Genomic DNA, 23,711 nt, shown 5'->3' with positions numbered 1-23,711 from the left:
CACAGTTGCATTTCTTACTGCTCAATTTTCAACACACCAGGCTTACTCAAATGTGCTGTTTTAACCAGTAAAAACTGCTGCTGATTCGGACATCACTTTAGTCTCAACAGGGTTCCCAAGACTAATATTCCTGAAACTTGATTTAGAAATTTGCAAATTATGGTTTATTTTCAATCTACATGGATTTCCTCTGAAGGAACATCGCCCCCACCAAGATGGCGGCCACAGAGGCGTATTTGCGCATGCGCACGCCGAATCCGGAACTCACCGGCACTGGCTTAGCGATGGCGTCGTCTATGAGCGGTATGTTTCCCGGACAGCAGCCGCCAACCGCGCATCCTATTCCCGGCGTAGGTGGCCCGGGCCAGCCCGGTTTCCCACTTACGGGTAACCGGAGTCAGGGAAGCAACACGCTGGTAGATGAACTGGAAGCCTCGTTTGAGGTAAAACACACAAAAAAATAGCTTGGGTTGCTAACTGGTTTTAGCATTTTTACAACGCCACGGTGACCCTCGTGCCATGCAGGTACACACACATCATGTACACTTGACAGGCGTTGTGTTGCAAAAACAAATGCATGGCACGAGGGTTAAAACCCATGCGTGGCATGCATTATTTTTTTTGCAACACAACGCATGTCAGGTGTACATGATGTGTGTGTACCTGCATTGCACGGGGGTTAACCCTGGGTTTCTGGACTGCAAAATTAAATAACGTTATTAATAATGATTACATTCATTCTTCAGGCATGTTTTGCATCATTGGTAAGCCAAGACTACGTGAACGGAACAGACCAAGAGGAGATCCGAACCGGTCGGTGAACGCACATTTCTTTGTTTGTAAAATTAACCCAACGTCTTGATGAATTACATGAAAAATGAACTTCAAACTGTTCGCTTCTGATTCTTCCAGGCGTGGACCAGTGCATACAAAAGTTCTTGGACGTGGCTCGGCAGACGGAATGCTTCTTTTTGCAGAAGAGGCTTCAGCTGTCTGTGCAGAAACCAGAACAGGTGGTCAAAGAGGTACTAGATTATAATTCATCCATATAACTGCCAATAGTCATGCTGAAGAGTACCAGTAACCAAACCAATGTTAGTGGATTTCAAGTGGCTCTTGTTCTCCGAACTTGAACCTCATTTTTTTCCCCCCATGTCAGTCCGATCACTATCGTGTATCCTTTGTGTAAAATAGTGACATGCAGGTCTATTCCTTAAATTGAGATTTTCTTTGTTCCATAAAACGATCTTCTCAACAAATTTCATTGTATATATTTTAGGAAGGATAAATCTGTAAATGGTGACATGGCTTTAATAGGCAAACCGGCCATTTTGCCGATTATTTCGGCCATAATCGGATGATCAATTAATCGAAGTCCTAGCAATAAGCAGATCCATACCGGAGCTTCTATGGCACTCAACTGACACAGAGTCTTTCAAAATGCAAACTGGCTAACGGCTAGGAGCTTAACAGCCAGCGGCGAAGCTGAGCCAACAATCACACTCCTTTGAGTACCTGACGCCCACATCACTCACCAGGCCAGGCCTTGCCATTTAAAGCCACACACACTCAGAATCACAGATACTACAACGTGAGTTTGGTGACCACATATATTCACAAATGATACCAGCACGTTTCTATTTTCATAAGATAAGATAAGAGAAGAGAAGATACCCTTTATTTGTCTCACACTGGGGAAATTTACAGTCTACAACACGAGGAAGCGTCACTTCCTCGTCTACCCGAGGAAGGATCACTTCCTCGTGTAAGGAAGGTGAGAGGAGTCAAATGGTGCATTGAAGTGCGCTCAGTTTGTTTGAGAACAGAAATTTGTTCGTCATCCGAGGCATTAAAAAAATTTATGTTCTCCAATGGTTGAAGTCCCCAGAGATGATCAGCAGGGCATTGGGTGACTGTGTTTGCAGCCTGTTCACGACACTCATCAGGGCATCACACGCTGCATCACCATTAGCCGACAGGGGTTGAGGGGGGACGTACACTGTCACAGCTATGACGTGTGAGAATTCCCCCGGGAGATAATGGGGCCTGAGGCTAATGGCTAGCAGTAGGCTAGTAGCAGTAGGCTAGCCTCGCAATAACCCCTTTGATGTTGCGTTAGCACCGCCACCTCGTCCATCTTGTTTGGGAACGATCTTAGATTTCCCATGATGACGGACGGGAGGACATGTCTATCTTCTCCATCTGCGGCGCATGTTCCCGGCCCGACAACCCCCGTCTCCTCCTCTTCAACTCGCGTGGGATGTCAGGTTTGTCACCGGCCAATAGCCCGCTTTTAGCCCGCCATGCTAACAGCTGGTCCCTGCTGTAAACAATGTGTGCTATTGGGATCCCCGTTCACAGAATACGTAAAAAGATAAAAGAAAAAAAAGGAGATGAGCAGAAATGAAGCTGCCCATCTCTCAAAATGGGAAGAAGAAATAAATAAAATAAAAGGATGAAAAGAAATTCAAACAGGGACATGCACTGCTGGAGAGGCAGCCACTCAGGGGGTGCCATCTTAAAAAAAAGAAAAGCATTGATAAGTTGATTATTGGCTGTCAGACATAAACCATCCCCATTCTCGTGCTGGGCAGGATGTATCCGAGTTGCGCAATGAGCTCCAGAGGAAGGAAATGCTGGTACAGAAGCATTTGTCCAAACTGCACCACTGGCAACAAGTGCTGGAGGACGTCAGCGTGCAGCACCGCAAGCCCAGTGACCTGCCGCCACCCGGGCCCCTGGCCTTCCTGGAACAGGCGTCGGCCAGCTTGCCTCCCGCTCCTTTAAAACCCAACTGATGGAATCCCCCTGTGGACGATTCGCACAAGTCAAATCAAGCCACAAGCTTGATGGAGTAGACAGAACTGAGAGTCGCTAGACTGGTTATTCCCTCTGCCAAGGACAAATCATACAGTGTGGTCGCTGGTGGTTGGTCATTTGAGGAAGAACAGTTGCGAGGATTCTTAAAAAAACAACAACATACAGTTGACGACGGTTAGATCCTGATAACCGTGGTCATGTGCAACACCACCACCTACAGGATTGGAGTAAAACAGTTTTGACCACTCAGTGGAATGCTGTTTTAAGTGAGGAGAAAAAATATGGACATTTTCGAGACTTAGATGTAGGTTGTAATCCTGGAAGAGAAAATTGTAAGGAATACTGCAACGTTTTTCTTCTAAAATCACACCAGTTTTTTTTCTCTGGCAAAATAGCTTATTTCCTCCCTCATATTGTAGCTTTATTATCTGACACCTTATTCCCCTTATATTGCAACGTTCTTGTAAAGTTCACATTTTTTTCCCCTTCACAATATTGCAACTTTGTTCAAAAATATAACAATTAAAATTGTCATTGCTTTCATTCGACTGAGTGACTACTATTTTCTTTATTAGCTTGTGTATGTATTTCTTTGAATTTACAATCAAACATCTTTGCTTCAACTTCATTTTTGTACACTCGTGGCAGTTTCTATCATGTGGAATATGCGCGGCCCCCAAATCAAAGTTTTTTTTTCTTACTTCATAATGTAATGATTGTGAAATGTCACAATTGGCATTTGTTTGTGGAATTTGCGCCCCGTGTGGAGTCACTGTCTATCAAAGATGCTCTTAGGGAATGCAAAATATATTATTATTATAGTATATAGTATTTTTACTTATTTTTAATTATCCACATTTCTTTGCGTATAATACAATATATTCATATGTGGATGTATTAACGACTCTCAAGTGAGGCTCACTCCTAATGTGTCTCACTGAGATCATGTTAACACTGACGACGTCTTTGTGTTTTCAAAAAATCTTTCTTACACCATGACACCTCAGACGCATTGGGTGACTTCACACCATGACAGACTTGTACTGGCCGTCTTCACAGCTATCATCTGTCTCAGTTAGCACTCCTCACAGATGGACGAGAGGACAAAAAAAAACAGGCTCTGGTGAGCTAATCTCCACATGAAACTGAGCCTGAGTACTTTTATCAGCAGCGGCCGTTGATGTGTGAGCATTGTAAAATGCCTAGCTTTCATTATGTTATTTTTCCATAATACAATACATATTAATAATTTAATGTTTATTATATATATATATATATATATATGTATATATATATGTATATACTATACTGTATATACAGTTATATATATATATATATATATATATATATATATATATATACCGGGTATGTGTGTGTGTGTGTGTATGTATACACTCACACACACACACACACACATATATATAGAGAGAGAGAGAGCGAGAGAGAACGACAGGAAAACTATTCCTCAAAGCAGTCCCAAAAACTCCGAAATATTAATCAAACATATACACAAAGCCCCAAAAATTATTACTCAGACCAACAGGAGTTGTGTTTTGTTCTCAAGTGAATGCAAAACGCATCCGTATCGTTCACGTTGAGTTTATCGGATACTTATTAGAGTAGAGGTGCACCAAGTCAAAATACGGTGGCCGGCAAAGAACAAATAGTTTCTCGCTATTTCTCCACCCCGATCACATCAGTCACCTACCTCTGAGTGGCGCTGTAGTTTCTATTAGTAACTCGTTGTCGGCATCGAGGACCTCTTTCACGTCTCCTTGTTTATGCGTCTCAAGCAGCTAGGAGAATGGGGATAAAAAAAACATTTAGCTTCGCCCGTCTCGTCTCTCACAACACCCAGCAACGAAGAGGGTCACACGGGGAGAACATAAAAAAACGTTCCCTTTAGCCTTCCTGTCACTTCCTTTGTCCTAAGGAATAAGGAGTTACCTTATCAAGTGACTACGGGCTAGCTCGGTCCTCTTCTTCCCAGGCTCGCCGGCTCGCCTCGGCACCCGCATCCGTACGGAGCGTCACCGCGGTCAGGCACCGGTGTAGCAAACCCCCTCCTCCGTCACCACACCCGCCGCGGCCGATTAGGAGGACGAAAACACCGCGCGGATATGGAATGGTGCATGCCGCTAGGCCAAGTGTGCTACCGTTGAATACAAGCGGAATCATGGACACGCATCCACCGTGAGTAGAAATGGAAATGAAAGAAGAAATAACAACGTGTGCGTGTTGACGTTTGCTAATGTGACGGATGGTGCCGCATTGAAACAGGCGGTGTATGGCGGGGTAGCGGCTTGGTAATGAAGCCTGCGTGAGCATGTTGTTGCCGTGATAGGGAATATATATCTAGAAACTTTCTTTTTGATCTTTGCGTGGGTGTGCCATAATTGAAGGCAACACAATGACACGAGTGCTTCCACAGCCTTTTAATTAGTGTCTGTAGTGTAGTTTTCAGTTTTTTTAAACAGCTCTTTAACCCTACTTCTGTTTCTGCTTCAATATTACCAATATCTCCACATATTTCATCTGAGCACGGCACATCCTGCCCTTAATGTAGAGTTAGGGTTGATCTTAGAGCACTGGTGTCCAAACAATGGGCTGGGTCCCATTTGTGGCCCACCGTCCATATACTAAAAACGTTTCTTTTCATATCAGCCCAGGCTTTGAGCTGGGTTTAAACTGTAAAGGACAAAAATAAACTTGTATGGCCTTACTGTGGCTCACCACACCTGGTGTGTGTGTGTGTGTGTGTGTGTGATAGGTGCACAAGACTTTGTCCACATGCTCTGAACAAAGAGGATGGTGTGGAGAGACAAAGTGCGGTCACTCTCAACCCTCGACACATGAGGAAAGCTTTCAAAGTCATGAATGAAATGCGCAGGTAATATAATAAGTGACTCCACATTTGTCTCCTCCTTTTGTTTGTATCGTACCTTGCTGAAAGGTGTGATGACACGCCGTCCAATGCAATTAAAAAAATTTTTTTGCACGTCTTTCATGTTGTGTCGATGTTCAATAAATCAATCATCTTTTCCTCCCAAGTGAGTTGTACAGGTCACAATGGTGTAAACATGTAAAAAAATTGTGTCCATTACCAAAACCTGGCATTGGATCAGGGGTGTGAAGACTTTTTCTATCCTCTGCATCTGTCCTTTCGCCGACAGTCAAAGCTTGTTGTGTGACGTCACCATCGTAGCGGAGGACGTGGAGATCTCCGCTCACCGTGTGGTGCTCGCCGCCGGCAGTCCGTACTTCCACGCCATGTTCACAGGTGCCCTGCCATTCCTTTCACACCTCCCCTAATACATTTCCGACGTGGAAACCAAACGGTTTGCGTGCAACAGGGGAGATGGCCGAGAGCCGAGCCAAACGCGTGAGAATCAAGGAGATGGACGGGTGGACTCTGGGACTCCTGGTGGACTACATCTACACTGCTGAGATAAAAGTCACAGAGGAGAATGTGCAGGTAGCGCAAGTGTTCGACCGTAGTGCCCGACTGATATGGAATTTTTGAAGCAGAGGCCGAATCCATTATTAGCAAGACAAAAAATTCTGATAATACTGGTCAACACATTTTTACATTTTTATTCAGGGACGGGCGGCCCGGTAGTCCAGTGGTTAGCACGTCGGCTTCACAGTGCAGAGGTACCGGGTTCGATTCCAGCTCCGGCCTCCCTGTGTGGAGTTTGCATGTTCTCCCCGGGCCTGCGTGGGTCTTCTCCGGGTGCTCCGGTTTCCTCCCACATTCCAAAAATATGCATGGTAGGCTGATTGAACACTCTAAATTGTCCCTAGGTGTGAGTGTGAGTGCGAATGGTTGTTCGTCTCTGTGTGCCCTGCGATTGGCTGGCAACCGATTCAGGGTGTCCCCCGCCTACTGCCCGGAGACAGCTGGGATAGGCTCCAGCACCCCCCGCGACCCTTGTGAGGATCAAGCGGTTAGGAAGATGAATGAATATTCAGTGACTCAAATACACTTCTAGATTATTTTTTGTGCAAAATCGAACCTAGCCTGGTTTAAATAAACAGAATGCAACGATTTGGAAGTCATGTTCAACCGACGTTTAATTGAATAAACTACAAAGAGCCTCTCCGTGAGCCGTCACCTTACCGTGGTGGAGGGGTTTGTGTGTCCCAATGATCCTAGGAGCCAAGTTGTCTGGGGCTTTATGCCCCTGGCAGGGTCACCCATGGCAAACAGGTCCTAGGTGAGGGACCAGACAAAGCACGACTCACAAAAGCCCCTTATGAAAAATAAGATCGATGGTACTCAGTTTCCCTTGTCCGGACGCGGGTCACCGGGGCCCCCCTCTGGAGCCAGGCCTGGAGGTGGGGCTCGTTGGCGAGCGCCTGGTGGCCGGGCCTACACCCATGGGGCCCGGCCGGGCTCAGCCCGAAGAGACAACGTGGGTCCCCCTTCTCATGGTCTCACTACCCGTGGGAGGGGTCAAAGGGGTCGGGTGGAATGCGAGCTGGGCGGCAGCCAAAGGCGGGGACCCTGGCGGTCCGATCCTCGGCTGCAGAAGCTAGCTCTTGGGACATGGAATGTCACCTCTCTGGCAGGGAAGGAGCCCGAACTGGTGTGTGAGGCAGAGAAGTTCCGACTGGATATAGTCGGACTTGCCTCCACACACAGCCTAGGTTCTGGTACCAGTCCTCTCGAGAGGGGTTGGACTCTCTTTCACTCTGGAGTTGCTCACTGTGAGAGGCGCAGAGCAGGTGTGGGCATACTTATTGCCCCCCGGCTCAGTGCCTGTACATTGGGGTTCACACCGGTGGACGAGAGGGTTGCATCCCTCCGCCTGCGGGTGGGGGGACGGGTCCTGACTGTTGTTTGTGCATATGCACCAAACAGCAGCTCAGCATACCCACCCTTTTTGGAGTCCTTGGAGGGTGTGCTGGAGAGTACTCCTGCTGGGGACTCCCTTGTTCTACTGGGGGACTTCAATGCTCACGTGGGCAATGACAGTGACACCTGGAGGGGCGTGATTGGGAGGAACGCCCCCCCCCGATCAGAACTCGAGTGGTGTTTTGTTATTGGACTTCTGTGCTCGTCACGGACTGTCCATAACGAACACCTTGTTCAAACATAAGGGTGTCCACATGTGCACTTGGCACCAGGACACCCTAGGCCGTAGTTCGATGATCGACCTTGTGGTCGTGTCATCGGATTTGCGGCCGCATGTTCTGGACACTCGGGTGAAGAGAGGGGCGGAGCTGTCAACTGATCACCACCTGGTGGTGAGTAGGCTCCGATGGTGGGGGAAGATGCCGGTCCGTCCTGGCAGACCCAAACGTATTGTGAGGGTTTGTTGGGAGCGTCTGGCGGAATCCCCTGTCAGAAGGAGTTTCAACTCCCAACTCCTACAGAGCTTTTCCCATGTTCCGGGGGAGACGGGGGACATTGAGTCCGAGTGGACCATGTTCCGTGCCTCTAGTGTTGAGGCGGCCAATCTGAGTTGTGGCCGTAAGGTGGTTGGTGCCTGTCGTGGCGGCAACCCTCGTACTCGCTGGTGGATACCAGCAGTAAGGGATGCCGTCAAGCTGAAGAAGGAGTCTTATCGAGCCTTTATGGCCTGTGGGACCCCAGAGGCAGCTGACGGGTACCGTCTGGCCAAGCGGAACGCAGCTTCGGTGGTCGCCGAGGCAAAAACCCGAGCATGGGAAGAGTTCGGTGAGGCCATGGAAGCCGACTTCCGGACGGCTTCGAGGAAATTCTGGTCCACCATCCGACGTCTCAGGAGGGGGAAGCAGTGCACCACTAACACTGTGTACAGTGGGGATGGGGCGCTGCTGACTTCGACTCGGGACGTTGTGAACCGGTGGGCAGAGTACTTCGAAGACCTCCTCAACTCCACCAACATGCCTTCCTTGGAGGAAGCAGAGCCTGGGGACTCTGAGGTGGGCTCTCCTATCTCTGTGGTTGAAGTCACCGATGTGGTTAAAAAGCTCCTCGGTGGCAAGGCCCCAGGGGTGGATGAGATCCGCCCAGAGTTCCCCAAGGTTCTGGATGTTGTGGGGCTGTCCTGGTTGACACGCCTCTGCAACATCGCGTGGTCAACAGGGAGAGTGCCTCTGGATTGGCAGACCGGGGTGGTAGTCCCTCTTTTTAAAAAGGGGGACCGGAGGGTGTGTTCCAACTACAGAGGGATCACACTCCTCAGCCTCCCTGGTAAGGTCTATTCAGGGGTGCTGGAGAGGAGGGTCCGTCAGGAAGTCGAGCCTCAGATTGAGGAGGAGCAGTGTGGTTTTCGTCCCGGCCGTGGAACAGTGGACCAGCTCTACACCCTTAGCAGGGTTCTCGAGGGTATGTGGGAATTCGCCCAACCAGTCTACATGTGTTTTGTGGACTTGGAGAAGGCGTTCGACCGTGTCCCTCGGGGAGTTCTGTGGGGGGTGCTTTGTGGGTATGGAGTACCGAACCCCCTGATACGGGCTGTTCGGTCACTATACCACCGATGTCAGAGTTTGGTTCGCATTGCCGGCAGTAAGTCGGAATCGTTTCCAGTGAGGGTAGGACTCCGCCAAGGCTGCCCTTTGTCACCGATTCTGTTCATAACCTTCATGGACAGAAGGGGGTCCGTTTTGGTGGCCTCAGTATTGCATTCCTGCTTTTTGCAGATGATGTGGTGCTGTTGGCTTCTTCAAACAGGGCTCTCCAACTCTCACTGGAGCGTTTCGCAGCCGAGTGTGAAGCTGTTGGGATGAAAATCAGCACCTCCAAATCTGAAACCATGGTCCTCAGTCGGAAAAGGGTGGAGTGCCCCCTCCGGGTCGGGGAGGAGACCTTACCCCAAGTGGAGGAGTTCAAGTATCTTGGGGTCTTGTTCACGAGTGGGGGTAGGAGGGAGCGGGAGATCGACAGGCGGATCGGTGCAGCGTCTGCTGTGATGCGGACGCTGTATCGGTCTGTCGTGGTGAAGAAGGAGCTGAGCCAAAGGGCGAAGCTCTCAATTTACCGGTCGATCTACGTTCCAACCCTCATCTATGGTCACGAGCTATGGATCGTGACCGAAAGAACGAGATCCCGGATACAAGCGGCCGAAATGAGTTTTCTCCGCAGGGTGTCCGGGCTCTCCCTTAGAGATAAGGTGAGAAGCTCGGTCATCCGGGAGGGGCTCAGAGTCGAGCCGCTTCTCCTCCACATCGAGAGGAGCCAGATGAGGTGGTTTGGGCATCTGTTTCGGATGCCTCCTGAGCGCCTCCCTGGTGAGGTGTTCCGGGCATGTCCCACCGGGAGGAGACCCCGAGGAAGACCCAGGACACGCTGGAGAGACTGTCACCCAGCTGGCCTGGGAACGTCTCGGGATCCCCCGGGGAGAGCTGGAAGAAGTAGCTAGGGAGAGGGACGTCTGGGCTTCCCTGCTAAAGCTGTTGCCCCCGCGACCCGGTCCCGGATAAGCGGTAGAAGATGGATGGATGGATGGAACTACAAAGAGAAGCGATATCGTGTTCAAACTTAATTGTTTGTGGCAAATAATTATTCACTTCGAATGTTATGGCTGCAACACGTTTCCAAAAAAACCTGCGACAGGGTTCACCACATTGTTGGATCGTCTTTTCGTCTTCACAACATTCAATAAATGCCTGGCATTGTGTGTGTATGTGTGCGTGTGTGTCAGGCTCTGCTGCCGGCCGCCGGTCTGCTGCAGCTGAACGAGGTGAAGAAGTCGTGCTGCGACTTCCTGAGCTCTCAGCTGCACCCGTCCAACTGCTTGGGCATCCGAGCCTTCGCTGACCTGCATGCCTGCTTGCAACTACTCACGCAGGCCAACTGCTACGCAGGTCATTGGGTTCAGATTTGCATAGTTTAAAAAAAAAATATATATATATATATATATGTATATATATATATATATATATATATATATATGTATATATATAGATAGATGGAGAGAGAGAGCAAAGTAAACACGAGGAAGCTGCATTTCACCGTTATGCTGCACACAAATGGAATAAGATAAGATTGTAATTTTTGTAAGCTACTTTATTTTTTTCTGCTTTTGAATATTAACTGTTGCGTTTTTTTGTCTTTCCTTGTGTGAAGCCCATTGAGTTGCCTTGTGTGTGAAATGCGCTCTCTAAATGAAACTGCCTTGCCCATGTTTTTTTTCTGATAGGCGAAAAGGAACTATTTGAGGGGAGGCATTTATTTGTCACTTGTGGTGTGTAATGCATGGTTGCTGTTGTTTCAGAGCAACACTTTACCGAGGTGGTCGCCAGCGAGGAGTTCCTCAATCTGGGCATGGAGCAAGTTTCAAGCCTCATCGCCAGTGACAAACTCACCATTCCCACCGAGGAGAAGGTACCCGCATGCAACATTCTGCGCACGTGCACTGGCACGGCGACACAGCTGATATTGTTATTGTGAACGCGTAGGTCTTTGAATCGGTCATCGCGTGGGTCAACCACGACAAAGATGTGCGACAGGAGCACTTGGCTCACCTCATGGAGCACGTGCGCCTGCCCCTGCTCACCAGAGAATACCTGGTGCAGGTACCACCCCAGTACTTAACTTCTTCTTACGCTTGCGCGACAACTTGCTCCATTTTGCATGCGTGGTTTGAAATTAAATGTGTTTTGTTTCAAAGGTTTTTAATTGTATAAGACGTTTTTGTTTTGTTTTGCTATGGGATTTGAAGGTCATTCATTTGTTCCGTCTCCTTGGCTCTCCTTGCCCATATGCGAGGGTATTACGGTCTTGCCACCACAGTCAATGCGCAGTTCCCGCAAGTCCATACCGCTACCTGACCGGACACTCTGTTTATGACCTCAGCGCGTGGAGGAGGAGTCCCTTATCAAGAACAGCAGCGCATGTAAGGACTACTTGATCGAAGCCATGAAGTACCACCTGCTGCCCGCTGACCAGCGAGCACTCATGAAGACGGCACGTACGCGCATGCGGACCCCCGCCTGCTGCCCGAAGGTACCAAATCAACCCGTTTAATCGTCACATTTTGGGGAGACGAAACGGTTCCAGCGCCATCTTGCTGCTTTTGTTCAGGTGATGGTGGTGGTCGGCGGCCAGGCGCCCAAGGCCATCCGCAGTGTTGAATGTTACGACTTTGAGGAGCAGCGTTGGTACCAGGTGGCAGAGTTGCCCACCCGCCGGTGCAGAGCGGGTAGGAGGCTAAACAGGCTAATGCTAATAATCATGAATCATCATATCTTACTTATGTGTAACAAGGGATACAATGCTAATTATTCCGAATTTATTACTTCTGGTTGATTATTATTTATTCGTGGTTGACATCACACACACTCGTATGATTCCTTGTTCCTCAGCGTTCGTTCCTCAACGCAAGGAATTTAGAGATTTCATCATCGACCGTCCATAATATAATCAAAAGGTTCAGAGAATCAACGTATGAAATACAAAACACGAATTAGCTGCCGAATGCGTTCAATATTTTTGGATTCAATTTAAAATGTGTCATTCAATGTTCAAAGGGATATTTGCCTATGTCATGGTGTTGCCTTCAGGCGTGGTGTACGTGGGCACATGCGTGTACGCCGTGGGGGGCTTCAATGGTTCCCTGCGCGTGCGTACGGTGGATTGTTATGACCCCGCGATGGACCGCTGGACCAGTGTCAGCAGCATGCAAGACCGTCGATCCACGCTCGGGGCCGCCATGCTCAATGGACTTTTGTACGCCGTCGGGGGCTTCGATGGAAGCACGGGTATCACGATTTTTGGTCATATTTTTTTGTAATTTAATTTAACTTTAAAAAAAATATGTAAGTTGCTTACACAAGGTGGATTAGTATTATTTTGTCATTTTATTTATTGTACTTTTTCCCAAATACTACAGCTATATACATACTTTTTTACAACTTAATTTGTAAATATTATATTTTAATTATTATGTTTAACACAACTATTTAGTTTTATTAATCTTAAATTACAGTTACACTTTTCATTCTTTCATGATTTACAATTCTACATATTTTTGATTTGTCTTGAATCAAAAATATTTTTTTTTACGTTTTTGACTGGAAACAAATTCAGCATTTTTTATTGTAAATTGCAGTTAAACTCTCAAAAACTTGAGATGTACTGTAATTTACAATTACCCATTTAAAAAAACAGTCATTGCCTAATAACTGTAATTAAATGTTTTTGCTACTTTTTTCCAACCAAAATTAATTAAAATTTGTTTTTGTTGATGTCCGCATTTTGGTTTTATTTATTTATTTTCTAATGGGCAAGTTGTGCATCTTGGTATATCTCTATCTTACATTTTTCTGCCTTGGCAGAGGCTTTTGTGGCTCAGACTTGTTGCTGTGCATCTTGACAGGTTTGTCCACCGTTGAGGCGTACAACGCCAAGACGGATGAGTGGTTCCACGTGTTGCCCATGAGCACACGACGAAGCAGCGTGGGAGTGGGTGTTGTTAACGGTCAGTATTCTCGACTGAATTGAATTAAAACTTCAATTTTTTTAAAAATAATTATTTGTTGGATTTGTGTTGCAAGCTAAATCTTCACAAGCAGCAGCAGTTTGACAGAAAAAGAAGCCAAATACTTGCTTAAAGCTTTTAATTGCCCCTCCCAGGTGAAGTTTGGTATTTCAACAACAAAAAATACAACACTTATGGATAGATAATAAAAAAATATACCGTATTTTCACGACTATTCGACGCACCGTACTAATGGCCGCAGTCTCATTAATGGGTGACATTTCTGTATTTTACACATACACAGGACGCACCGTACGAATGGCCGCAGTTTTACAGTGGTAAAACATACACCAGCTTAAACATACGGCATGCATGCGCGCACTCTAACACGTTAGCTTGAAGCATACGGTAGCATGCCAAGACATACAGATAAGCTAAAAACACGTTTTTAAAAAGGCAACGAAAGCAGAACTGAGTTCGGGTGTATTTTATTTAGCCATCGTACAATGTTCTCACGTTTTTCGATCAATCATCACCCAGAAATCCATCAAAGTCCTCATCCTCGGTATCAGAAGCAGAGGACTGCACATCCAAGTCATTGAACGCATCACATGCTAAAGAGTGAGTTTCTACGCATTGCCGAGCGGAAAGAAGGAGCAGCAACAGCAAAGTCAACATTTCTCTCATGAGAAGCTTTCCCACATTTGAAAGTAAAGAACAGAGCGAAACATGGTGGCAGCGCGTGTGTGTGTAGAAAGAATTGAACAATTGTGCAAGTACCGTAATCCATTAAAATGCCGCGTTCCCTCTCGTTGTTGCGTATTGTGGCGTAACTCGCCAAGCGCTGCCTCTCACTCTTTGTAAAGTTGTGTTTGCCACCGATCATCCATTGTTCCCATGCCGTTCGCAACTTTACTTTGAACGCCCGGTTGATGCCAATGTCCAGCGGTTGGAGTTCTTTCAAGCCTCCGGGAATAACGGCAAGCTCAGAGTTCATTTGCTTGACTTGTTTTTTCACCGCTGCTGTGAGATGGGCACGCATGCCAAAAGCACAACCGGTGGCTTTAAGTTTGAACTGAGCTTCGTAGGCGTGTCTTTTTGTCGAATTTATTTTCAGGGGTTCTTAGAAACCAAAACCGGAGTTGTTTTGCAACAATGCACATTGCCACACTCTATACAAGTGTTGGTACTGGCTTGAGGCGTCCCTTTAGCGTACTTACACGCCCACCCTTCACCTTTGGCGGACTAGCTTGCCTGTCCTCTCTCTCTCTCTCTCTCTCTCTCTCTCCCCCCCCCCCCCTCTCCATATATGTATATATACACGCCCACCCTTCCCTGATTGGCCGACTTCTTTCCCGCATGCCTGGCCACAGTCACTTCCGCCTTTTCTCTATATAAACAGCGTGTCGGCTGTCAGTCAGATTTTGGAACTCAGCGCATATAAAGGACGCTCCGCACCATAAGGCGTCCTGTCCAGTTTGGAGAAAATGTAAGACTTTTAATGGCGCCTTATAGTCGTGAAAATACGGTAACAATACTCAAATGCATGTATTCTTTATCCTCTTCAAAAAACGATTCATATGATTGCATTTTGCAGAGATTTTAGGAGAAAGAAAAGGAATTGCGGCTTGAAATCTTGATGCACTAACTGTTACATTTTTTTACATCTCTACGTGTGCATCGGTCAGGTATCCTGTATGCCGTCGGTGGTTACGACGGCGCCACTAGACAGTGTCTGAGCACTGTGGAAGCCTACAACCCCAAAAGCAACACGTGGAGTTACATCGCTGAAATGGGCACGCGACGCAGTGGCGCCGGTGGGTGTTTCTCCTTTATCTTCCTGCCGCGGGGGATTCACCCCTTAAACGTTTCATTTCCTGCCTGTGCCAGGCGTGGGCGTGCTGAAAGGTTTGCTGTACGCCGTGGGCGGTCATGACGGTCCTTTGGTGAGGAAGAGCTGTGAAGTGTTCGACCCGGCCTCCAACAGCTGGCGACAGGTGGCCGATATGAACATGTGTCGTCGTAACGCAGGTGAGCCCGGCGGGGAGAGTGCCTCGACGAAGAGCGTATTAGTTCACGGATGTCATGAATGATAGTCGAGAATCTATTCTCGCTAGTCTTTCCAGAGCGCGCTGACAAAACGTCATCTCGCACGCCGGGATGAGTGATGTGAAGTGTTTATTTCAGGTGTGTGCACCATCAACAACTTGCTATATGTGGTGGGCGGTGACGATGGCAGCTGCAATTTGGCCTCGGTGGAATTCTACAACCCCAACTCGGACAAATGGACGCTGGTGCCCAGCTGCATGAGCACGGGACGCAGTTATGCAGGTGGGTTGCACCAGCAAACACAAAGAGGCAACGCGATTACAAAGGACCACCTCCTACCCCATGTTAAGACAATTCTATAGAATGTGTTTATATTTACTCCAGATGACATCCCGGTAGTTTGGAATATATGAAAATGCATGTACTGTAGTCCTTAAAACATATGTCATAAAAAAATAAAATAAAATACAAAGCGTCCCAAGATTCTGCTCTTTCCATACATAATAAATGTCTGTTAAGTCAGATGTTATAGATTTTGAAAGCCTATATATATATATATATATATTTTAAACACATCTTACAGGAACAAGGTCAAAAAGCAAAAACTTGAGAATTTTGGGAGAAAATGTATTTTAACAATAATTTAATCAAGGAACATTACTTGACGTTAAAATACCAAAGAGTTGAATTCAGAAACGGAATACAATTTAATGATACTATGGATGTAATTCATTCCTGTACCACAAGAGGAAGCCCAAGTGCCATCGGTGGGACGTTTACCACACTGACAAATCCCTGCTCGAAAAAAATCACTATTTAAAAACATCCAATTTTTTTTATTTTTTATTTTGAAGGAGCACCTTTTGTCACGAAAAAAGCTAACCCTGTCAGGATAAAGCCGTATTACTTTTTGTTGTTTTTTTTTTCTGTTTCTTGGATTTTTTTTTTTTTCTCATGTAATAATTCTTTTCGGACTGGTTTGAATCCACAGGTGTGACGGTGATCGACAAGCCCTTATGACTGCTGGCGCCGCCTGCCGCTGATTAGAAGCAGAAGTTGCATCCTGCCGAGTTCTCACGTGGGGATCTGTCGTTGTCTCCCGTGACGTTTGCACGTTGGTCACTCGCGTCGACAAGTTGCGAGACGGAGGCCACGGCGACGAAGGTGATGATGTTGGCGACCGGAAAGATTATTTGTAATTTTTTTGCACTTAACGTGAGTGCGGGGAGGGTTTGAGACTGTGTTTTGATCCTGTCGAGGGCAAATGGGCCCAGCCAGGCCACCGCAGGGTGGCGGCGGGCTGGGCGGCCAGACACAGCCGCCAAATGACTACTGACATGAAGCTACTAAACGTGCTAATCATTTACTAGGAAGGGGAGCTTGCTGCTCTCGAAGTGGGACTATGAAAATCTTCTCATCGCTGGAGTGTTTTGTGCGCTTGCCCGCAAAGGTTCGCCGTTGCTCGTGAGCCCTATTTGCGTGCGTCCATGCGTTTGTTTGTGTGCATTTTAAGTGGACGGCTGCATGAATGCACTGTGCGTGGCCGCTTATCTTTTTGGAGAGCGTTACAGCGCGCCTGAATGTTAAAACGGTTGGCTGCTTCGTCCTTCCTTTTCGTGATGCCTTTTGCGCCCTTTGTGGACATAGTGGCGGAATAGAGTAGTTTGATGTTGTTTCTACAGAGGAACATTTTTTGGTGCACCCAACAGAAAATCGGAGTCCCCCCTGCCTCAAAACAGGAGTTTTTCTCGTAAAATTGTGCTTTCTTTTTTTTCCCACCAGAAATCGTAATTGAAAAAAGCAGTTCTTCTTTATGCTTCTTTTTATTCTCAAATAGACAACTTTTTCAGAAATATGACTTTTTTTTCCTCCCCAAATTTTACTTCAGAAAAAGTTTACTGCTGAAAAATGCCAAAACATAACATTTTTTAGTGGAAAATGACTCTCAAAGTTTGATCCTATTCTTGAAAATTTGACCTTTCAAGTAAAATGTTTTTTTTCCTGGAAGAAATAACCGCTGCAGTTTTTTGGGGTCAAGATGATTTTTTTTAAATTAAATACGGCATTTTTTTCCTTGAGTTTTTATCAATTACAATAAAACCACCCCCCTCAAAACTAAATGTTCCATTGCAAAAATATATACCAGTATATTTTTTCAACTTTTACTTTTTTCCTTGGGGGGGGGGGATCTAAGATCTTTTTTTTTCACAGATTGTGACACCGCTCGCCCCCAAAATTAACAGAAATTATTTCACATTTTCTCAAATTTTTTAATGCATTTTCCCCAAATAAGAACTCTAGTGTTCACCTGAGTTCTTATTTCCTTTTAAGAAATAACACTATATGCCTCTTTAAAAACGTTTTTCTAAAAAAAGAAAGAAATAAAAATCCCCCACAACCCTTTGCCTAAAAATCCAACTTTTTTGTTGTTGTATAACAAAAAAGGCTTTAAGGCTTTTTTTCTGTTAAAAAAAAATTGAAGAAGAGAAGCTTTAGCAATGAGGATTGCCAAACTCATGCGGGCCTGAACAGCGGTGCTAGCTAGCTAGCTAGCTGCTGGTTTGAGTAAGACCTACAGTATTGCATGTGCTTTACTGTTGCCGGCAGTCATGTTTACTCACTGCATGCGCGCCCCCTGAGGTCAACTGCCCTAAGGACTAACCCAGTAAACTGACGTATGATGAATGTGCCAATTTTACAGCATCTTGACTAATTCCATAAAGTGACCAACCTCTGCCCCCACCCGACCCTTTTTACTGATTTCTTTCTGATTTACTGATTGAATTGCTTTCGCTGCTTTTTTTTTTTTTCTTCCCCTCCTGGTCAACTCTATAACGAGGACTCTCGTTGTCGGCTTAATAACTTTGAATATGTTTGTCATTACATGTTTTGTAGAGCATTATTAATAAATCATTTGCTTCTTGTATTTACATTGAAAAAGCTGTGATATTGCATACAGTTAGCTGTTTTTAAAAATCTTTGCCAACTCGGTAAACTATTTAAATGGATTGCCTGTTTTTCTATTCTTGATGAAATTGATTTAAAAAACCAACAACAAATGTAATTAAAAAATACCAGTTTAAAAACAAAGATTTTTTAGATAATAAAAAAGGCTTACTAAAAAAAATATTTTTTTTCAAAAATCAATGATTGACTTTTCTCCCAAATATGCCTCGTTTCTGATAGTGTAATTTTTTTGCCCTCTCAAACTTTTTTGTTCTCAGTCAAAAATAGGTCATTTCTATCAAAGAAATAGATCATTTTTCGTCTGATTAATTTTGGCGACTTATGTAATTAACACATCTGTCTGAGGCTCAACCTCCTCCCCACGAATGAAAGTCCCATTCGGCTTTGATTGGCTGTCGCTGTGGAGACCTGCGAGTCTCACTATCATCGCTTCATGTGGCCGACCAATCAGGGACGTCACTGCATCCCGTGACGTCGCTCTGCTCTATCTGTTAGCCAATTGGAAGGCAGCTCGCTCGACTACTTGACGGGCGACCCCACCAGGTACATGACACACACACACCAGAGAAGCCAGTGCTGAGGTGAGTCCTAATAATGTTAACAAGCGAAGAGTTAGCTCAACTCTTAAACGTTTATTTATTTTATAAAGCAAAGGATAAAGTCACGAACCGGCGACGTTCGTGTTGAAATGAATAATCTTATGGGCACCGCTAGTTGAAGTGGAAAGCAGCCACATTAGCCTGAATTTGTCATTAAAAGTGAAATATTTGCTGTAAAAAATGGTCAAACGGATTGTTTACGAGTGTGACAGAGTTTCAAAGGGAAGACGCTAACTTCATAAAAGCCATTGTAATGAAAAGGTTCATTTTAACTTTTTTTTTTCAAATTTACTGTCGTTAAATACAGTATTGGACGAAAAGGCAACTTTTCACTTCAATGAAAAGGTTCATTTTAACTTCTTTTTTCAAATTTACTGTCGTTAAATACAGTATTCGACGAAAAGGCAACTTTTCACTTCAATGGTGTCTTACATCTACGTCACTTTTTTCTTAATTAAAATACATTTAAATTGGTTTACTATTGGAAAGTAAATGTCTTCGAACATCACAATTTTGTTTACATTGGAAAACGTGTTTTAATTTGGGAAGTGTGCATCTCTTTACATTAAATAAATCTGTTCTATCAATTACTCATGTTTATTTGCTTTTGTAATTTTTTTTTACTATCCTTGTCGTGTCAAAAGTTATTAATCATGATCTTACGTTGCACTGCCATGTAATTTATGAACAAAAATGTATTTTAGACAATCATACGGCGCAATGTTAAGTGAATGGGCATCTTATCGTAGCAGGTTGATAACAAAAGTAACCACAATACTTGCGTTTCTTATGTGTATTTAAGGTCATTTTGTCACGTTTTCTTATTTGGTAGAAGTTTTTCAGTTTATTTTGTATTGAGTAGTAATACAGCAGCTCTTACGTAGGTCAAACAATATGATGGTTCATGTGTCAACTAAATTAGGAACTGTCAAACCTTTTGCTTCCAGGGATGAATAACGGTACATTTACAGTATATTTTTTTAACGAAATTACAATCATAATCCTAATGCCAATTAAACATACTGTTACTATCATATCAAGAAAAAAGGTGTAAACCTATGATGAGAGATTAATATTTTTTAGAAAGGAAACGTGTATTATGTGACTAAAGTCGGATTTTTTTCTCAAGGAAATAATATTCTTAATGTAGCCTGTCTCTCTACGTCGAAGTCATGGAGGTAAATGGCACTGCGAACATCTTGAGCTCGGCCTACCTGGCGGCGGAGTACGTCGACGCGTTCTTGCCCGGGAACCCCTTGCAGCCCTCGTTCAAGCACGTGTGGCACTACATGCTGAACAACTACACCAAGTTCCAGATCGCCACTTGGGGCTCGCTCATCGTGCACGAGTTGATCTACTTCTTCTTTTGCCTCCCTGGCTTCCTTTTCCAGTTCCTACCCTTCATGCAGAAGTACAAGATTCAGCCGGTCAGTGTGCCCTCCTGTCATCTCGAACAGCATTGTGTAATTCCAAAATGATTCCACAAGATGGCGCCAAAGCAACCTAGAATGGAAATGATCATCAAACACCAACACCACGTGCAAAGATTCAACAAGATTGCAGCAAAGCACTTAACAGAGAGGATCATAAAGCATCAACACCATGCATCTTGCTCGTACACAATGAAACTGTTACATGAGCGACGATACGTGTTCATTAAATTATTCAACTCAAACTACCCACCTTCACATGAAGCTCATCAATACTATTAACGAGCATACTCGTCCAATTAATAAACTGACGCCGCGTCTCATATGGGCAAACAAGTACTGTGCCGTGAAAATATTTGCTCTTTCCTCAAATTTTTCTTTTTTCTTTCATTATTTCGCCACTTTAATGTCACGTTTTCCACATCACTCATATTTTGTCCCACTCCTCCTTGCAGAAGTGCTTAAATTCAGCAACACTGACGTGTGTTTGAGCATGAATGGGATTTGGTAGGTCAAGCCACCGCATTTCAATTGGATTTAAGTCTGGACTTTTACTATGCCACTGCAAAACCTTTTTTGCAGCCATTCAAGAACTTGGTATATATTGAATGGTTTGAGTCCTGCTGCAGGACCCAAGTGTGCTTTTTTTTATTCTCCTTCATGATTTTCTGGAACCAAGCAAACTTCATTAATCCATCAATCACAGCAAGTCGTCTAGGTCCTGTATTAGCACAGATGCCCATGCTTTTCTTTTTTGGGGGGTGAGCACAAAACGGCAAATATTTTTTGTGAAAAATGGAAGACAGGATTCCACATGAAAAAAAAAAAACATAAATAGGCGAATTTGAAAATCGTAAACTGTGATGACTGTGTGTGCGTGCATGCACAGGACAAGCCGGAGACATGGGAGAAGCAGTGGCGGTGCTTCAAGATGTTGCTGTTCAACCACTTCTTCATCCAGCTTCCACTCATCTGCGGCACATACTACTTCACAGAGTTCTTCAACATCCCTTACGACTGGGACTCCATGCCGCGATGGTCAGTGATATTTACGTGAAGCATGTTGTTGTATGTTCATGTTTATATCGTGTGTATTATCAGGCTGATGTTTATATTGTGGTGGTCCAGTGGTTAGCGCGTTGACCTCACGGTGCTAAGGTACCGGTTTCAATTCCAGCTCCGGCCTCCCTGTGTAAGGTTTGCATGTTCTACCTGGGCCTGCGTGGGTTTTCTCCGGGTACTCCGGTTTCCTCCCACATTCCAAAAACATGCACGGCAGGCTGATTGAACACTCTCAATTGTCCTGCGGTGTGAGTGTGCGCCCGGATGGTTGTTCGTCTCTGTGTGCCCTGCGATTGGCTGGTAACCAGTTTAGGGTGTCCCCCGCCTACTGCATGAAGACAGCTGGGATAGACTCCAGCACCCCCTGGTACCCTTGTGAGGATAAAGCAGATCTGAAAATGGAGGGATGGATGTTTATATTGTATGTGACGATGGCCTAACATCTGTTTACATTTTGTGAGCCCTAAATGGTCGCATTTTGCCTCCAGAGTAGGCGTATCGAACATTTTGTCCAGAAAGTTTTTGACTCGACTTCCCCCTTTAAAATGAACAACATTTAAAAAAGAAAAGCCAGAAAAAAAACCCAAACGTATGAAAGATCCAAAATGATTCTAACGCTGATGTGCATGCGTGCGTGCGTGTAGGCCGTACATCGTGGCTCAGTGCTTCGGCTGTGCCGTGGTGGAGGACGCGTGGCACTACTTCCTCCACCGACTTCTCCACCACCGCAGGATCTACAAGCACATCCACAAAGTGCACCACGAGTTCACCGTGAGTCTTAGAAATACACACACACGCACACACAATACACACATAAATTCCACATCCGACGACCCCGCTGATCCCACGTTCATTTGTCCACCAGGCGCCGTTTGGCATGCAGGCCGAGTATGCCCACCCCGCCGAGACCATCATCCTGGGGGCGGGCTTCTTCATTGGCATCATGATCTTCTGCAACCACGTCTTCTTCTTGTGGGCCTGGGTGGCCGTGCGCCTGCTGGAGACCATCGACGTGCACAGGTACTCGTCTGACCTCAACCTTACGTGCTGAGGAAAAAGGGGTGGCACCGATCTCATTCAAGCAAACGCAAAAAAACCCCCAAAAGCACATCAAAATTGTTTTGCCATCCCCAGCGGGTACGACATCCCGGTCAACCCGCTGCACTTGCTGCCGTTCTACGCCGGCGCCCGCTTCCACGACTTCCATCACATGAACTTTGTGGGCAACTACGCTTCTACCTTCACCTGGTGGGACAAGGTGTTCAACACCGACAACCAGTACAACAAGCACATGCAGAAAGAAGGAGGCGACAAGAAGACCCAGTAAAAGCAACACAATGTCCGCAGTCTGGGTTCAAACCAAATTATACATAAGTGACTTTTTTTTCTGCACTGCGTGAATTCTGGTCTTCTCATTGGCCATAAATACAACCATGAATATTCTCTTTGTGGTTGCTGTTTGGTCTTTAAATATTATATAGTCGGGCCCGACCGATAGTTGTTTTTTTTTTTACATCGATGCCGATTATAATATTTTGGCAGAATTCAATTCTGATAACAGGCCCTATTATTTAGTACTTCTGCAAGTAGTGGTACTTAGCTGCTTAACTGCAGATAAGCCAGGAGGTTTTGCAAGCTATAAATACAATGTTACCGCAAACCGCGCCCTGCTGCAAATTGCGCAAATCTGCAAGGAAGATCCTTCCTTCAGTTCAACAGTTGCTTGGCACCCAGATGTCACCAGATGGAGCCAAAGCAACATTTTTTTAATGTTGAAAGGCATAAGAAAAAAAAAAGAAAACAGCATATTGGTGAGTTTTTACACAAATGACGGAGAAACACGTTTTTAAAAGCAAAAAGTCAGAATGACAGCACATGTTCCTCCATGGGCGCTCCTATTTTGACGCGCAGGGATGCATTTTTATTCGTATGGAGTGCAGGGACAGCCACTATTTGAAGAAATACGATATGTGAGAGGCGTGAGATGCGTCTGTATCGACTTTTAATTGTAAGCTTCCACCCAGAAGATACAGTAATCCAGTGTTTTTATATAGCCACAAAGAAACTCTTGAGATATTTTTGTTGTATTCATATTGGAATAAAAAATATGAATTTGTCGATCTTCTCTTTTCCCATATGTACTGAATATAGTCCCCTGCTGCACCGCGGACACACCCCTGCGGCCATGTCCCGCGGGCGCCGGACACACACACACACACACACACACACACACACACACACACACACACACACACACACACACACACACACACACACACACACACACACACACACACACACACACACACACACACACTCCTTCGTCAGGTCAGCATGCAGCAGCAGCTAACCTCCAATCAACTTCGGGTCACTAC

The 23,711-nt window shown here is 45.4% G+C and overlaps 3 protein-coding genes across 5 annotated transcripts; all 3 read left to right on the top strand.

The window, feature by feature from the left end:
• Positions 1–200: 200 nt before the first annotated feature.
• On the top strand, positions 201–3,366 carry med28 (mediator complex subunit 28). Its single transcript, XM_052083442.1, has 4 exons — positions 201–443; positions 747–813; positions 913–1,025; positions 2,595–3,366. Exons 1-4 carry the CDS (start codon positions 216–218, stop codon positions 2,796–2,798), a joined length of 612 nt encoding a protein of 203 aa, XP_051939402.1. The 5' UTR covers positions 201–215; the 3' UTR covers positions 2,799–3,366.
• A 1,179-nt stretch (positions 3,367–4,545) lies between these two features.
• Positions 4,546–18,286, top strand: klhl2 (kelch-like family member 2). The gene is made up of 15 exons (XM_052083870.1): positions 4,546–5,013; positions 5,591–5,710; positions 5,994–6,100; positions 6,174–6,295; positions 10,452–10,614; positions 11,025–11,134; positions 11,209–11,325; positions 11,606–11,755; positions 11,834–11,951; positions 12,313–12,510; positions 13,128–13,229; positions 14,918–15,046; positions 15,120–15,260; positions 15,417–15,560; positions 16,270–18,286. Exons 1-15 carry the CDS (start codon positions 4,946–4,948, stop codon positions 16,296–16,298), a joined length of 1,818 nt encoding a protein of 605 aa, XP_051939830.1. The 5' UTR covers positions 4,546–4,945; the 3' UTR covers positions 16,299–18,286.
• Positions 18,287–18,520: 234 nt separating this feature from the next.
• Positions 18,521–22,779, top strand: msmo1 (methylsterol monooxygenase 1). 3 transcript variants are annotated; one of them, XM_052083905.1, is made up of 6 exons: positions 18,521–18,826; positions 19,995–20,271; positions 21,164–21,312; positions 21,981–22,107; positions 22,202–22,356; positions 22,471–22,779. In XM_052083905.1, the coding sequence occupies exons 2-6, from the start codon at positions 20,017–20,019 to the stop codon at positions 22,661–22,663; spliced, it is 879 nt and encodes a 292-aa protein (XP_051939865.1). In that variant the 5' UTR covers positions 18,521–18,826; positions 19,995–20,016; the 3' UTR covers positions 22,664–22,779. The 3 variants fall into 3 exon arrangements, with proteins under 3 accessions (XP_051939865.1, XP_051939864.1, XP_051939863.1); XM_052083904.1 differs by having other exon boundaries at positions 18,522–18,826; positions 19,974–20,271; XM_052083903.1 differs by having other exon boundaries at positions 18,525–18,826; positions 20,015–20,271.
• The last annotated feature ends 932 nt before the right edge of the window (positions 22,780–23,711 follow it).

This window comes from Hippocampus zosterae, chromosome 13 (assembly GCF_025434085.1).
Source record: "Hippocampus zosterae strain Florida chromosome 13, ASM2543408v3, whole genome shotgun sequence".
Taxonomy (NCBI): domain Eukaryota; kingdom Metazoa; phylum Chordata; class Actinopteri; order Syngnathiformes; family Syngnathidae; genus Hippocampus; species Hippocampus zosterae.
The sequence above is the reverse complement of the archived record's forward strand: the minus strand, read 5'-3'. Positions and strand labels throughout refer to the sequence as shown.

Coding starts and splice junctions, on each gene's coding strand:
- med28 (XM_052083442.1), top strand. CDS start 216: ATGGCGGCCACAGAGGCGTATTTGCGCATGCGCACGCCGAATCCGGAA. Junction 814..912: donor CCAAGAGGAGATCCGAACCG/GTCGGTGAACGC, acceptor TGATTCTTCCAG/GCGTGGACCAGTGCATACAA. Junction 1,026..2,594: donor CAGAACAGGTGGTCAAAGAG/GTACTAGATTAT, acceptor CGTGCTGGGCAG/GATGTATCCGAGTTGCGCAA.
- msmo1 (XM_052083905.1), top strand. CDS start 20,017: ATGGAGGTAAATGGCACTGCGAACATCTTGAGCTCGGCCTACCTGGCG. Junction 22,108..22,201: donor AAGTGCACCACGAGTTCACC/GTGAGTCTTAGA, acceptor TTTGTCCACCAG/GCGCCGTTTGGCATGCAGGC. Junction 22,357..22,470: donor GAGACCATCGACGTGCACAG/GTACTCGTCTGA, acceptor TGCCATCCCCAG/CGGGTACGACATCCCGGTCA.
- klhl2 (XM_052083870.1), top strand. CDS start 4,946: ATGGTGCATGCCGCTAGGCCAAGTGTGCTACCGTTGAATACAAGCGGA. Junction 12,511..13,127: donor GGGCTTCGATGGAAGCACGG/GTATCACGATTT, acceptor GCATCTTGACAG/GTTTGTCCACCGTTGAGGCG. Junction 15,261..15,416: donor CATGTGTCGTCGTAACGCAG/GTGAGCCCGGCG, acceptor TGTTTATTTCAG/GTGTGTGCACCATCAACAAC.